At 37.8% G+C, this 17,453-nt stretch overlaps 1 protein-coding gene across 2 annotated transcripts in view; it reads right to left on the bottom strand.

The window, feature by feature from the left end:
• Window positions 1–17,453, bottom strand: part of cacnb2b (calcium channel, voltage-dependent, beta 2b) — a 95,959-nt gene that overhangs the window by 71,126 nt on the left and 7,380 nt on the right. Inside the window, exon 1 of one of the 2 annotated variants that reach the window (XM_049482828.1) lies at window positions 10,404–10,748. The exons of the other annotated variant lie outside the window; for it this stretch is intronic. Within the exon in view, the coding sequence (XP_049338785.1) occupies window positions 10,404–10,439 (36 nt within the window). The 5' untranslated portion in view covers window positions 10,440–10,748. Of the gene's footprint in view, window positions 1–10,403; window positions 10,749–17,453 lie in introns of those variants that run through there. 2 annotated transcript variants of the gene reach the window in all.

Raw genomic sequence — 17,453 nt, 5'->3', positions numbered from 1 at the left:
CAGTCAAAAACTTTGATACACCTTAATTTATGTTTTTTTTTTTTTTTTTTTTTTTTTTTTTTACATTTTTTTTTTTTTCTGCATTTTAGATTGTTACTAAACTCATCCAAAAGCCCAATCCCATTTCACCCCTTGGCCCTACTACCCTCTGTTCTGCGTGTACACTTTAAGGGGTGGGGGTATCTTGATTCTTGTTAGGCTGTAGGAGTAGGGGGAAAGGTATAGGGCTTGTTGTCCCTTCAAATGGAGATTCTCCACATGCACACTTCAAACAAAGGGGTATGAGAATCACTGGTAAGAAACTCCGAAATATAATAAAATTCCCTGTTAAAAGTGATGATTAGCACTATATTACCATAGTTTAATGTGTAGTTTCAATGTTTTATGGCCAAATTTTTCATAACGAGCATAAAAAGATCGCTAGTAGTTTGTCTCAGAAGGTAGCTTGCTAGCTAACTTTCCCGTTCCACCTTAAATGGTGCAACAGCCGGCAGGGGCTGTTTATTTTATAAAGTAAAGTAAAATAAAGGCTAATCAAAGCTAATTTCAGATCTCTTCACAGAGGAATTAAGAAATGAACAATATTAATTAATTTCTGAACCATCTCCCCCCTTTCTGAAGATATACAATGCCCTAAAATTAGCTAGTTATCCAGCAGCTAGGGTACTGAACTTTAGCACTCCTGATGACGTATCAGTGCTTGAAGGGTTGTCCCAATTCTTAGGGGGGATGATTTCACCCCTTTGCCTTGTAACTCTGTTCCAAGAGTAAGAGTTCCACTTAAAAAGAATGGGTAGGGGTTAGTGGTAGTGCCAAGGGGTGAAATGGAAATGGGCCAAACTATAAATAAAAACATAAATAATTATTTATTAAATAAAAAAAGTGTTAAACAAACCAGAATATGATTTATATTTTAGATTCTTCAAAGTAGCGTGTCTCGCTTAGCTGCTTTGCACATGCTTATTTTATTTTTTCTCAGTCAGCTTTATGAGATAGTCAACTTGAATGGCCTCCAGTTAAAAGCTGTGCCTCACCAAGATTTAATTACAACTGATGCTCTCAATCACATTAAGAGGCAAGAAATTCAAGTAAAGTTGTGAAGAGGTAGAGTTGGTATACAGTGAATAGCCCTGTTTGAATAACGTTCTAATCCAGATTATGGCCAGAACTACTCAACTTAAGAAAAAAATACTTTAAGAAATGAAGGTCACGTTATTCGAAAAAAAAAAAAAAAATTAAAGAACTTGTAAATTATCCTCAAGTGCAGTCGCAAAAACCATCGAAAACGTTATGATGAAACTGGCTCTCATCAGCAGTGGCGGACTTAGCAATTTGGGGGCTCAAGGCGAATTTATCTAGGGGGCCCATCAACATTAATATGCAAGAAATAAGTTTCAGATATAATACCATTGTATGTCAAAATGGAAAATATTTATTTAAAAAAAAATAGTTAAAAAAGAAAATTGAAGTTTTCAATGCTAATTGTACTTTTTATATGTGCAATCAATAAACATTTCTTTAAATAAAATATACACCCGAATGCCAATAAAATACTAAAAATATTTAAAAGGAAAAAAATAATTAATTAATTAGTGCGCAGAATAATATCAGTTTCAGTTAGTTTCAGTTTCAAATAATTGAAACAGCTTCCAAAACCTCAACCTATCCTTTATATTTGACAATATTTGATTAACTTTACAGGTCCTCACTCATCTTAGTTTATTTAACTAAACTGAGTTTTCAAATTATTTCTTGCGGAAGAGAAAGAGAGAGAGAGAGAGAGAGAGAGAGAGAGAGAGAGAGAGCGCAGCGCAGCGCAGTGCGGCGCATTTTGCCCGATTTCTCTTGATTAAATATCAATAAATATGTGAATTTAATACCTTTTAATGCCAAATATTTCACTTCACTTGATAGGACCTTATTTATTAAAAGTTTTCTTTTTAAATCGCAGTGCCGCGCGCGTTCCTTGTGACTGACAGTAAACTGTTTGATCCAGCTGTTATATTATATTATGTTATATCAATACCATTTTAACGTTTTTCGTTTCTATGTTTTGAAATTCGTTAGATTATATCTTTGTCAACATTTTGGGTTTATTTTCGTTTGTTATTTTTCTAATAATAATAGAATTTACATTATTTAAAGTAAGTCAATAGTTTTACTAGTAACTAGTTATTTTTATAGTGGGGTAACTCCGTTAGTAAATATAACTGATTACTTTTTCAAAGTAAGGTGCCCAACACTGGTTGACAATGAGCAAGTTTCCCGACGCACAACAAGGCAAAAGTAATAATATCTTAATAATAATATAATAATAATAATAATAATAATAATAGAATAATAATAAATAATAGAATAATATGCCAATTAGGCATATATATAGCAGTAGGGTATGTTAATTTTCATCCCTGACTCTAATTCATTTAAGTTATATACCTGATTTGATCTTTTTCCATACAATCCCTGCTAAAGTTTTAGGTGAAGTTTTTCTTTTTGTAGCGCCACTTGGGTAGTGGCGCTTCATGGCTTTGCTCACAACCCACTTGTACACTTAATTTCACCTCAATTCCATCTTTCACAAGCAGCGTGTCCGCGGTTCACCGGCATGGCCACATGGCGTGGATGGAATATTCCATTTTAAAGCGAAAGAGAGGGGGTGTGGACGGAATCTGTATTTCTTTGTAATTTATTGTGTTGTCTTTGTTTCCATTTTAAACATACAAGAATCACCATTTATGAAGCACTATCTGTGAATTACTGTCCAAAGGGCCCCAATTACCAGCTGTAGGCCTATGGGAAGTTTGCAGCTAGTCAGGGGGCCCCTACAGTGGGCTGCAGTGGGAAGGGCCCAAGTCAGTTGCCTAGCAATGCCTCTATGCAAAGACCGCCTCTGCTCATCAGGATCACCTTATGAAAGTTTCCAGCCTCAGAAACCGCAAGTTAAGAGCCCCCTAGATAAAAGCACCTAAATGCTTTACAGTGTATTTTGGTTTGTTTAACATTTTCAAGTTACTACATGATTTCTTATGTGTTCCTTCATAGTCTGGATTACTTATATACTATATATAATATATATATATAGAATATATATAAAATACAAACATTGAATGAGAAGGTACTGTGTGCACTGTATGTAGTAGTTTTCCTTTTAATCGTCATGTGTCTTTTGTTTTTTAACATGTCTAATTAATTCATTAGCATGACGCTCTGTGTGTGTGTGTGTGTGTGTGTGTGTGTGTGTGCCTGTGTTTGGCTATGCTGGAGAGCAAGCCAGACACTCAGTGGACAACAGATGGACCGAGTGTTGCCATCAGGGCTCCAAATCCCCAGAGACTTTTTTTTTTTATTTTGGTGCCCAGAGAAACGGATACAGCTTTATATCAGTGTTACATAAGAGGCAGAGCTGAGCGAGCAGCTATGGCTGAAGAGTGTGGGGGGAAGTGAGAGGCTATAGGTAGGATTTCTCAGGATCATCACAGAATACACAGCAGAAAAACTGGTGTTGTCACCGAGTCTGAAGGTGCTTTAGTAAGATATTGTTGACACTGTTGAGGGTTTTTTTTATGTGCTTCATTTCAAATTAAACCAAAAAGTGGCAAATATTATTCATACAGATTAAAGGTACTTTTTTGCTTTGTTTAAATGGAAGACTTTGCTGTAGTATATTAAAGCTTTGATGTGATTTTTTAAAATTCAATACTACATTTGTTTGATGTTGAAGACACTGAACATTCTATTTACAGGGTGAATCTGTAAATAATAATAATAATAATTTGAATGCTTTAAAATTAAAGTCTTAATAATGACCAAGTTATAGAATGTTAATATTTCAGGTTTAAGTTTAAGATAACCAGATTGGTGACATTTATGTGGTGCAAGGAGCCATAAATTATTATACTTTCACATCACATTAAATGGCTAAATATATATGAGACAAATTACATTTTCGATATCTGAAAAAGCGTTACATTTGAATCCTCTATGTCCTGTTAAAGGCTGATTGATAGTCTCTGTAGATTTAAGGGCTTATTAGCGTTTAACCGAGAATTAATTATTGTGCTCTTGTATTAATTATATACAATACTGTCTGAGTTTTTTTTTAGTATGGGAAAATGAATAAGGTTAAGGTTAAATCCTAATGTAACATAAATTATCAGAACTAGTTATATGGAATGTAAAGCATTTCATTAAAGCATTTCACTTGTTAATATGGTTCAAAAAATGCATGTAGAAGCAAAAATACACTTTTAAAATTAGCTAGTTTTATCTAAGGTCAGATGTGTAAGGTTTTTTTTATGTATTTCTACAGCAACTTTCATAAAACACAAAAAAGTATTAAAATTTATATAACAATTCAATTTTATTTTACAATAACAATTCAAATGTAAAAGTCAAGTACATTTGATTCAAATATACAAATGCAAATTCAATATTTGTTAGCTTTTAAGCTTCTTGTGGAAAACAGCCAAATTAGCAAAATATTAATGTTCAAAACATGAAACAATATATCATATATTTCACACTATAAGGTGTATTTAAAATCCTTGAATTTTCCCCAAAATCAAGTTTTACCAGTCAGCATTATACAGGAGTTTCAGTTTCTCCACCACCGAGGCTGCAGCAGTATTAGCATTAGCCGCTAACTGCATCGCTAGCTCTTTCGTCTTTCAGAGGTGAGTATATCGGACTGTAGCTTGCACGTTTACTGTGTTAAAACAAGCTACGTGAACTGAACTGCTATCTGATATCACTCTGGCTTACCAGAACACTCAGGGTTCATCAGTGTAGCTCTGTCTGGTAGCATTTACTAGCGCTAAGAGCTTGTAACCCCGGCTAGCGCTGCTGCTAACTGTGCTGTTGAAAATATTGGAAATCTAAGCTTACTGTAAATAAACAGGAGCACTTTACTCACCCAAGTAAACAGTTTTTTTTTACCTTATATCTACATATTTTTTTGTCAAAAAGAAGTAAAATACAAGAAAACATGTAGAATATGGCCCCTGTAATGCTGTAGCACTACTAAATTATTAGCTGCGTGCATGTCCTTTACATGTGCAGCTAAATTACAGATACACTTTTTAGTACGAGTGTGCACTGCACACACACACACACACATGCATATCTGTCTGTAAGCCTCTTAGAGTAGGGTGTGTTTGGTGTAGAGCTGCACTCAGTAATACACAGTGAAGAGGGGCTGGGCTGACCATGCGCCAATCCTCAGACTCCCAGTCACTTTCTAGCTCTTTCCTGCCCTGTGTAACCCTGTAAACACACACACACACTCACACACTTACACACACAATACGCAGCTGAATGACTCTAAAAGCTCACCTGACGTCATGTCAGGCCTGCTGACTTTGATTCCATAGTTACTGTATGTTTGCTGTGCTGTATAGAAGTAGCCTGGTGAGAATTCTGATGCATTCTGGGAAACATATAGACTGAGCTTTATTTTGGGACGCGTCCCAGACAGACTATTCCTACGGCTTTCTGTTGTGGACTTTGCTGCACTCGTGTTAGATAATGTCTGTGATTGTCTGGCTAGAATCCTCCAGGAGGGCTTAATATTCTCTTTCTGTGTTTGTTCGTTTTATTTTTATTTTTTTTACCATCTCAGTAATCCTTGCTCTTAACAGCATTCAGGTCACTCATTATGTGCGTATTTCAAATGCTCTCCGTCACGAAAGCACAAACGGGTTTACAGCGTTTTTGACTGCACATCTGTTTAAATATGGAATTATGAATCCGACTTATGGGGGCTGCAAGGACACCACTGAGAAATTTGCCCCTGCTGTGACAGATGTACTACTACTTTTTAGTAATCACTGGCATGGTACGATTTGGTATTCACTTCTGTACATTGAGAAAACAATAAATACGTAATGCAACTTTTCTCAGGCAGATTCAGAACCAGTCAAAAGCTTGTATCCGACCCTTATTTAATATTTTTACTTTATTTAAATAATTTTCTACATTGTATATTTATGTTTTGGAGACGTCAAAACTATAAAGCTTCTGTTCAGTTTATGAAGACTGTAAGGTCTGGTCCAGCAGTCTAAGCACTGCCACTATAATCAGGAGATTGCTGTTCATCGGTTCGAATCCTGTTCATGTAGCTTGCCATCGGCTACAGGAGCCTTGAGAGAGCACAACTGGCCTTGCTCTCTCTGGGTGGGTAGATGGTGCTCTCTCTACACATTACTCCAAAAGGTGATGTTGATCAGCACAAGGCATCTGTGAGCTGATGTATTGGAACAGAGTCACTGCGCTTTCCTACGAGCACCTGACTAATTGGCTACTCTGCAGTGCTGCATCAGCAGCAGTTAGAGAAGAGGCAGTGGCTGATGTGTCGAAGAAGGCATGTGTTAGTCTTCACCCTCTTGGTGTTGGGGCAACACTAGTGATAAGGTGAGTCCCAATGAGTGGGTTGGGTAATTGGCCGTGTAAATTGGGGAGAAAATGGGGGAAAAAAATTCTATTGAGTCTATAAAGACATTACCAAGCTTCTTAACTGACTTATGGGGTCTGCAAGACATTACTAAATTGTTTCACCCCTGCTGAAATAGATGTACTAATAGATAGTAATCACTGGCATGTTATGATTTGGTATATACTCTGCTGTACATTGAGAAAAAAAAACTAGATAATGCAACTTTGATTGCTTGGAGTTTTGTCTTAGGCAGATACTTTACCAATTAAAAATTGGACACATTTATTTTCATTTAATGTTTGGTATTATTCTCTCAGTCAGCTTCATGAAGTAAAAACTGGAATGGTTCTCCAACTTTCTTAAATGAGTTCTTGCCACAAGATGGCATAAACCAGGGGTATTCAAGAAAACTGTGAGGAGGTCCAGTTCAAATAAATTTCCTCAAGCAAAAGTCCACAACATCGTCTATTTGCAGTATGAGTATATCTGAATAAATTGTGTTAAAAAAATACAGGTTAAAATCATTTGAAAGAAGTTTATTAGCACTGAAACACAGGATAACATTGTGTGGCTGCAGTTTAAAGAAAATAACTAAATTATGTATTCAAAAACAAAAAGTGCTTACTGAAAAATAGCAGCTTCACTTTCCTCTTGATTGAACAATCTCAACATTTCTCCTCAACAAAACATTCTCCTAACACCTTAACTATTTTATGTATTCAAAAACAAAGAAAGTGCTTAAGAAAAAATAGCAGCTTCAGTTTCCTTTTGATTGAACAATCTCAATATTTCTCCTCAACAAAACAACTCTCAAAACACCTGAACTATTTCTCTTACAGATTTCTCTTACATCTGTCTTCCCCCAATTTCCCCTGCTCAGTGTGAGAATTGAGCTTTGGCTTGCCCTGCCAACATTTTAGATTCGGTTCTTCGGTTTCGTGCTCGCGGGTGGAAGAATGAACATGCATCAGTCCATTCCGTGTTGAACGCTCGATTTTGGCGTCTACTTTTCTCTTTTTTGAAAGCGTCATAGTGTTTGCACCTCTTCTGACTGTAATTCACGTCCTGTCTTCCTGTATCATCTCCCTGCGTTTCTCGCTTCAATCGCTTTTCGCTCGCCTTTCACCTTCTCTTCCTTGTATCACACTGCGTGGATGTGTTTGCCTGGCTACAAACCTCGGCTTCGGTTTGCTCATACAACTCGCTCTGAGTTCAAGCTGGCGATTTGATTCGCTAGTTGAACCACGTGGTTAGTATGACTCGCACGCGATTGGTTTGTAGCTTCCAATCCTTGCTCAGTGCAGTGCTGGTAAAAGCACTTGAGTCAGATAGGGAAAAAATAAACGCTCCGGTTTAAAATTAATTCTCCCTTCAAAGTTAAACAATATTTTAACAATTTATTCCGGGTCCGGATGGGATGGCATATGGGTCCGTATCCGGACCGAGGTCCGCTGGTTGCGGACCACGGGCAAAAACCCAGCAAATAATAGTGTTTTCTGAATGTTACAATTCAAGTTTTTAAAATGTCCAGTCTGCAAAGTTTTCTGGATGTTTTTAGAACTTTTTTATTTAGCAATTTTTTAAGTTCTGGTATCATCACTGCATTATAACTTTTTATTTTACTTTCTATGTTTACCTAATGTTAATATTTGTTTCGCTGAGAACATTGAACAATGTTCTAATCACTTTATGATGCAAACCATTATTATGTCAAAGGTTTCCAAAATACTATTTCTGTAAGGTTACAGGTTAACCCTCAGTGAACCTTTTAAAAAGTTGCTAAACATTTTTATAAAGTTCTCTGTTAGCAGGGAAAATACTTCCCTTCCACTGCAGTATAAACAGGCTTCATTTGGGTAGTGTATCTCCGGGTGAGAGGCTGAAGCCTGGTAGATATGTCTCTTCAACCCCCTCAACCCTCAGCTACAAAGACACAAAGATTTTGCTTAGTTAATAGGTTTTGAGAGAGCATTAAGAGAGCAACTTTCTAATTGGACTGAAAGAAGCAAGATTATTGGTTTAAATAGCTGCATCGGTCACATTATATCTTAGTGGTTTCTTGAATGAGCAATCTTTACTGCTACAGAGTTTATGAAGACATTACCAAACTTCTGTTGAGTCTATGAAGACATTGCCAAGCTTCTATTGAGTGTATGAAGTGTATGACATGACCATGCTTCTTTTGAGTCTATAAAGACATCAACATGCTTTATTTGAGTCTATGAAGACATTCCTAAGTTTCTACTGAGTTTATGAAGACATTGCCATGTTTCTAGTATGTCTATAAAACATTACATAACACATTTTTGTAAAGTCTTTAGACATTTCCATGCTTCTATTGTGTCTTTGAAGACATTACCAATTTTTATTGAGTTTATGAAGATATAAGCAAGTTTTTGTTCAGTCTATGAAGACATCACCATGCTTCTATTGAGTCTATGAATTTAATACCATGCTTCTATTGAGTTTATGAAGACATGTCCTGCTTCTAAACCCTGTAGGCACGTAACAGTTTTCAACGTTATCCTGGCATTACATTTTTGTCATCTGACGTCATGACCAATATAACCTTAAATTAACGTCCATTGACGTTGGTGGCCAGTTAGGAAAGACATTGCCAAGTTTCTATTAAGTAAACTAACATAGTACAATACTTCTGTTGTGTTTATCAAGACAGTGCAATTATCTTATTGAGGCTATGAAGACATTAACATGCTTCTACTGAGTCTATGAGGACATTACCCAGTTTCTTTTAGGTTAACATTACATGGTTTCTAATGACTTCATTATGATATCATGTTTTAATTACTCTATTATTACATCACCATGTTTCAAATGACTCAATAATTGGAGTTCCTAATGATTTATTAAGGGCATTACAATGTTTGTATGTTTCATATGATGCTAATGCCATTACCATGTTTGCATTGACAACTTGGGAAAACCATTTTCTAATGACTCTATACGAACATTACCATGTTTCTAATGACTCTGTACAGAAACAACCAGGTTTGTGCTGAGAGTATAACTTTTAACGTATTTTGAAAAACTCTATGTAAACAGTACCATCTGTCTAATGACTCTATAAAGACTGTCTGTATTGTCACTATGACGTAACCATGTTTATAATGACTATAAAAATTGTCAAGTTACTAACAATTCAGGTATGCCAGAGTGGCATGAATATATAAGACTTTTACATAACCGCACTTTAAATATTACGCATGCATGATAGAATGTAGGTAAAAACTAATGTAGTTGTGCTCTGAGGACAGAAAAAAAAACATTTTAGTAAATGTGTATGTATTAACATAAGCAGAAAGTTACTTGAACATGATTGCGCATTTCCATTACCCTATTATTTCCATATTAGTGTACAGCTGTAAAACTGTTTGACATCATGCCACTCTGGCTGACCTGGGTTTAGTTTCCCAAAAGCATCTTAGTGCTAAGCTCATTTCTCCTGGTAGAGAGAGTGTTTGGTGTGATGCTTGCTTTACCGTTTAAGAATCGCCTTCGCATTAAGATGCTTACCGGGAACTATCTGTCGTCATGAGTCCTGAAATCTTTTTGTAAATCAGTGATACAACAAAACATGTTACATCATCTTTGTGAGAGCTGAATGCTCCGCAAAAAACTATCCAGAAATCAATAAGCAGTCGGAAAGGGAAGATAACTGTGTAACCATCCTGTGTGATAACACCTTCAACCACCCGCAGTTTACTCCTACACTGTAAAATCGTAAGTGTTGAATAAGAGCCGGAGTATGTTCTGTAGGAGCCCACACATCCCAGAATAGGACAGCACAAGATCTGTTGAGTTAAGCACTGGGTGGATCTTGTTTTATTTAAATGTTATATTTTAATTCAACACAAATATCAGCAAGATCTGTTGGCAATACTTAGCAAGATGTACACCAGTCTAAGCATTAGTCATTTTCTTCAGTGCGTCTTGCACTGAATGCACTACTCACCCAGGAGACGTTCTTGTTCTTGGGCGTTTTGGGCATTGTCAGTGTAGAGGAGAAGGAAGGCCCGCTTCAGTTCTTCTTCAACTTCACAGTCCACCGAACTCCACGCTCCTTCACCTCCACTCTGCTGCTCTGCCAATGTCAGGCCCTCCAGTTCCTCTGGAGCCCACAAGCAAGAGCAACCACGCATCACTCAAAGTTGTAAGTCCAGTCCGGTGTGGTCCAGTCACTCCAGACTCATCCACACATCCAGGAACATCCACAGAAGAAAGGAGAACCTACTAATTACATAGAGCCAGGAAGTTTCATTCATTTCTCTTCCTCTTTATCTTTCTCCAACTGAAGTTACTCAGAAAGCTTAACACCCCGTGTCCAAACGCCCAGCGACCCTGCATTCAAACATCTGGTCCATCCGTGCCCCTCCCCTTCAGTGCCGGAGGCTGGCACCGGGGAATGGCCAATCCAGCCCAGCCAACAGCTGGGAGAGGAGATTTACAGAGAGGGAGAGAAAGAGAGAGAGAGAGAGAGAGAGAGAGAGAGAGAGAGAGAGAGGAAGGAGCCCAGGGCAAGTCCTCCCTCAGTGTTGTCAGACAGATCAAGCATCTCTCTGTACACCAGGATGAGCATTGCTCAACATAATCCTCTAACACTGATCAAATACGATCAGCGACCATCAAAAGCAAGGAACGCGCCAGCATGCACTCTCAAGTGCACCAATCATAGATCTGCATGATTGCATGCATCTGTCTGTGTGTGCTTATGAATTCAATAACTTCAAACTAAGCTGTGTACTGTAATAGAGAAATATAGCTATTATTTTTGTTTAGCTATGTAATTTACCTCTAATTACACCTCTAATTGCCTTATTAACTACATACACTACACCCTTTCACACATGTATTTTTGTATTTTAATGTAACCTGGAATTTGCCACTAATTAAAGGAAAGGGGCTGAAGAGGGTCTAGAATGACCTGGGAGTTTCTGGGAAATTAATGGGATGGGATGTATGGGATGTATGATCAGAGTATATAATTTGGCATTTCAGGATGCCAAAATGTGCTGTGTCCATATTTTTTAGAACAAATTCAAACTCTTAAGTGTTGGGACTGGACTCCATCAGACTACTACAGAATAGCAATACGCAGCAAGTGGTTAGTATGTTTGCCTCCCGGTGCTAGGGTCCTGGGTTCAAGTCCTTATCTGAGTGGAGTTTCCTTGTTCTCCCAGTATCTTTTTTTTGTCGGGGGTTCATTTAAAAAACACGGAGATCAAGTAAATTTATTACTCTAAATGCCTAAAAATGTTGAATTCTAAAATATTCTCTGGTGTTTGGGTAAATGTATGTATGCAGCATTTTTGAGCATATTGTCCAGCACTAGTATGAAAAATTACCACCTCCAAGTCTCCAAGACCAATACATTCATCCTGTCTGTGTTTAAAAAAAAAACAAAACAAAACAAAAAACACTAAGAACACGGGTGTGTACTTCATGGCTGAGGGATTAAAGTAGGTCTAAATTATAGGACCGGGCCAGTGTGTTTGTGTCAGTGTTAAAACAAAAATTAATACATTAATAAAATAAAAATCAGGTTAGGTAAAACCATAGACTGTGTATAGCTGGACAGCGCATCGTCTCTCAAAAGTGAAGCCACCACAGGTCGGGCGCCCCCTGATGTTCGGCTGCAGAAAGCTGTGTAACCCCACCCATCCCCATAGGTTTAAATGGCAAAATAGACAACTTTCAATCACGTTGTTTTTCCAATATACTGTAATTCTACCTCCTTTATTTAAATGCAACAGCTAGTGTAACCTCTGCTTATATTGTCAATTTTTTATATACCCACAGAATTTGTTTTATAAAACGTTATTCAGCTCTATTCAAGAACATGTGGTTATTATAAAAGGGCTGGGTTACACCTAGCCGGGGCGGGACCATAGACTGTGTATAGCTCTGTGGAGGCAGCCCTCAGGGGCGGGTTTATTTAAATGAGTAGGCTGTCTCTCCACAGTCTTGAAAAGAGTTTTTAGTCGAAGGCTAGGATTTTGCAAAGACTGGGGGTCACTATTTACAAGACTGCAACTAGATTATTTCTGAGATTATTTCCCATCATGCTTCTGGTGGAGTTTACATACAATACATGTTACATAATAAGTTACAAATAATGTGTATATCAATACTATGATTTTTTTTTTTTTTTTTTTTTTTTTTTTTTAGAGACGCACAAATTGAAATTGTCCCCATCAATGGTTTGTTTTCTGCCACACTGTTAGTTCTTGATCATTTTTAAATAGAATACATTCTGTGTTCAATTCTGCCTATGAGTCCCCGCCCTTTTTTTTTGCTAAAACCTTTTTTCACTGCTATACATTTGCCTTTGTGTAGAATTAATGCAATAAAAAACATCATTCTTGCAAAATCTATATTTATTAAACTTGTTTGTATTAAAAATACCACTGCACGAATAAATAACTGTGCAAAATAAAATAGCTTTAAATACAATGACTTTAAAGTGCTACCTGTGTTTAAAGTACTGTACATATCAAAGTAAGAACCATATAAGGGGTATTAACAAAATGTGTTCTTTTTTAAATCGTTTGTACGTGAACAGTCACGTAAAATATATTCTTGCCTCTTCCCGTAGCTCTCCTATTGGTTGTTGTCATCGTCATTATTTGCGCGAGCAGAGTCTAAAGACTTGCGATAATATTAAACATTATTGATTTCATCGGAGCGCCAGTACGTGAAACATACTGACTAAACTTTTCAATCGTAACCAGGGGCGGATTTTACCACCACGCAAACCACGCAATTGCTTGGGGCCCCAGGAATTGGCCCCTGCTGGCCAAAAGGTTGGCAAAAAAAAACAACCATGGCACAACCATGAAACGTTCTTATCCCAGCGGTACCCAAAAAAGAGAGAAAATTAAGGAAAGGAAGCTAAGTTGTCAGAGTCAATACTGCATTTTGCTGTACAAAATAATCAATTTGATCAGGGACCTCTGGAAAAAAAAAAAAAAACATTGCTTGGGGCCCCAGAACTTCCACCCCTGATCGTAACCACCTTACATTTAACGATAGAGATGATGCGACCACGACTCGACTGTAGCTCGACTCTAGCCAAATGACTCTGGAAATGTGTCTGCAACTAAGAAATCGCTTGAAAATCGTTAGGTGTAAGGTCGGCATAAGGCTCATATGGGATCTGTAGATCCAAGTACCAGACAGCCCTGTATAACTGCTGCTCGCTAACTGCTGTGGTACCAAGTAACAAGTCTGGTGTGACTTTTTTTTTTTTTTTTGCTGTTATATTCAAATACCAAAGAATGAAAGTCAGGAAACATAGCTTAGCTTACACTCCCTTTTCTTTATTATAACACTAACTAACTCCCTATCAATGCCTTGTTCACACTCCTTTGTTTTATAGCTCTGTCTGAGAAAGGCCCATCACACGTGATTCGTTTATAGCCGCCAGCAGCGGACTCGCCAACCTTGTAAAACATTTGGGACTTTTATGCTTGCTGTAATAAGGCTGCAGGTTAAAATAAATTGAATCTGTTGAGAGATTTTTTGACTGGCCAAGGGCAAGATATGTAAGATTACAATGAAAGATCTGAACTGAAGATGCACAGTGTTTTCACTAGCAGTCAAAAAGTGAGCTCCAAGCCACATTTTAATGTGTTAAAAAGGATCTATTTAAAATAGGTATGTTTTGAGATCTTGACAATTTGATTTGATGGGCTTTAGTTTGAAAAATAGCCAACCTTTAAGAATACCCTTTAAAGTTGATCCAAGGGTAAAAGGGTGCCATGTTTGGCACTGAGTGGTCCAGCGGTCTAAAGCGCTGCCACTATGAGCAGGAGGTCGGTGGTTTGAACCCCCGCTCATGCAGCTTTAAAGCATGTGTTAGTCTTCACCCTCCTGGTGTGTTGGGGCATTACTAGTGATAGGAGGAGTCCTAATGAGTGGGTTGGGTAATTGTGTGAAGTCAGTTGCCCCTTTTTTCGAGCTGCTGCTGATGAATCATTGCTTGAGCCGCTAGCGCACTCGGAGGAAAGCACAGCGGCCAGGTTCCGATTCATCCCCTCACAGACGCCTCGTGCCACCCAGTGCCACCTTAAGTGTGATGGGGAAAGAGCGCCATCTACCCACCCCAGAGGGAGCAGAGCCAATTTTGCTCCCTCTAAGCACCACCAGCTGATGGCAAAGCTGCATGAGCGGGGGTTCGAACCTGCGACCTCCCGCTCATAGTGGCAGCGCATTAGACCACTTGACCACTCGGCGCCACAGAAAATGGGAAAAATTTGGAAAGAAAAAAAAGGGTGCCACATTTGTACCTTGGGGCCAAAATCTACTTGGGCTGGAACCTTTTCTGACAGTATAGCCAATGAAAGTGAAGCTGACAAAAGTCTGATAACTGAGAAATGACCCTCATAACTTGCAATATATATCAGCCAGTCCGTGTATCTCTGTGGGAGGAGCATCTGAGGCTGAGAATATATGGCAAAATGCCCCGAAGCGCAGCATGGCAGGCCTGCCGGAGCTTTTCATTTACATAATACTGCATGTGGGAGTGCCAGAAACTGGCCTTAACGTAGGCATGTCCTTCACCTGCTGGCCCGCACTGCCTGTACCCAACAGGCTGGCACCCGGCGAGAGAGAGAGAGGGGCTGAAAGAGACAGTAAGCGCATCACAACAGAAAAAAAAAATTATCCCGCGCTAGGTCACATACAGCCAGACAAGCACTTAATGTAATTCAATTTAGTTTGGTGCCAAAAAAGAAAGAAGGGAAAGGGGGGCAGAGAGTGGTATAGGGGTCACAGGAGAACTCTGAGGTGGATATTAAAGAAGTCACTATTTCCTACCCTTCATCCTTCGTTAAAGCACTAATGCATCACCTTGTTTGCTAAGCAGAAACCACAGAAGAGTTTCTTGTGTTAAATCGATCGATTTTAGCTCTCGCAATCTCTTGCACCTGCTTCCCTTTTAGCGTCGCCCTACAAGCAACAAGCAAGGGAGATAAGCACCTCACTAATCAGTTCAGTCGCATACAGCTGCAAATGGCCTTTACAGTTCTATCAGACAATATCTGGAGGTCTGTCTGAGCATGAGTGGTGAGCGATGGGTCTTTTGTTAGCAGGTAAAATGCTGGAGGAAAAATCGGGCAACATCTAACACAATGCCATATTAGATTATATAAGGCTGCATACAGTTAGTCATTTTTAGTTTGCCTTAAAAGCAAAATTATTTTCCTCTAAAACTTAATAAAAAATTCAAACCAGAGCTCACAACATCATTTTGTCCTGGCACCACTATTTGCACACAGGGCATGATGTCCCCTATGGGTCACCAACAGTGTGAAGTTGTTTTCCTCAAGCTACCTTATCTTAGCTACTGAGGGATATTTTGTATAATGGTTAATTGCCTGGCCCCAGCTGTAGGCTTTAAGAGCCATTAAGTTTCCATTTTCCCTGCTGGTGTAACAATGTAAAAAAAAAAAAAAAAAAAAACTTTATGGTCTTAATGAAATGAAATAATCAGTTTACCGGTTTTTGCCAGTGTTTATAATGTTGGCACTGGGACAAGTAACCTTTTGATTTATTTTAAACCAAAATGTAAGATTTACATTTACTATTTAACTAAATCATATATATAATTAGAGAAATATATTAGAGAATTTATTTAGAATCATTCAAAACTAGAAGCCTTCTTAGATTAAAGAATGAGTGAAAAAAATACATTTATAAGCTGTGATGCTTGCTAAAGGGGGATAATTTTGCTTCATGGTTTGTTCAGTTCAGTTTTGCTTAAATGTTCAAGAAATATCATACCATGCCATGTTAGATTATATAAGGTTGTGTAAGGTTAAAGTGGTGCGAATTATTCAGCTACCCAGATAGCATATCCATGTGAAAGACCTGTATGAGTGATCCAAATGGCAACCAGAGACTTTTGTCCACAGGTTTCATGTCGGCCCCAAGTAGTGTTGGATGACTGTGATTGAGTTCATCAGAGTCAGTGATGGGACAAGGTGTGGTTAATAGGGGTGTAACGATGCATTGTGACATAATACATCACAATGGAAAAAAATAGACTGTGTGCATCGTGGGAATCCAACATCTGATATGAAATCTCATGCAGTTTCATTGTTTAAACACAAAAGTTCAGAATTCTGCTAGTGCAAGCCTTAGAACCAGTGGGCGTAAGCAAAGGGCGGAGGACATGGCAATTATTTTAGACTGAAGCCAATCAAGAAACCACTTTTTGATGTCATTTTTTAAGCCAATCAACAGCCATAATTAGCTGTCTGGCTCATAGAGCAGCGCTAGTTTGAATGACAGGCACCCAAACCACCCTTCACAAACCAAAAGAAGCAATAGATTTTGGATAATGCATTTGAAATGCAAGAGAATTAAATAAATTAAAGTCACCAAAAATGGAAATACTTCTGTAAAGTTTCACAGAAAATCTACTTAAGTAGCCTATTTTCATTGACTTCATTACTGTTCACCACTGTACGGCTTAGGCATCTTATACAATGATACTTTTAATCTAAATCACTTAAAAAAAAGTAATTAATTTAGAAATTAAACAGCACAGATTTAATGAGGTGAATTTGGTCTTGTTTATCCAGTTAAGGAATATAAAGAAATGTTTGTATTCAAAAGGTGTTTCAAGCACAAGGAAAAAAAAAAACAATTGTGAGTTGAATCGAATCTTTATACCCTTCTTATTTACGCTTCAGAAAGAAAAACTTAATTCATATTTGTTTAAAATATTGTGAGAAAATTGGATTATGAACTCAGTACACTGAATCAAATCAAATACAACTATGAAGTATTGTGTTACACCACTAGTGGTTGAACATGTAACCCATCTCAGTTTTTAATAGGGCAAATGGGGCCTAAACATGATCCACATGAGATTAAAGGGCCCAGCAGGGTAATTAGCTGGGTAATTACTAATTTAAGTATAGGCAGAAGATTTGGGAGGATATGATATCTGACATCAACATACCTTTCTCACCTTTTAATGCTATTGCTTTTTTATAAC

This window comes from Astyanax mexicanus, chromosome 8, assembly GCF_023375975.1.
Source record: "Astyanax mexicanus isolate ESR-SI-001 chromosome 8, AstMex3_surface, whole genome shotgun sequence".
NCBI classification, from domain to species: domain Eukaryota; kingdom Metazoa; phylum Chordata; class Actinopteri; order Characiformes; family Acestrorhamphidae; genus Astyanax; species Astyanax mexicanus.
This window is presented reverse-complemented; position numbering and strand designations above follow the sequence as displayed.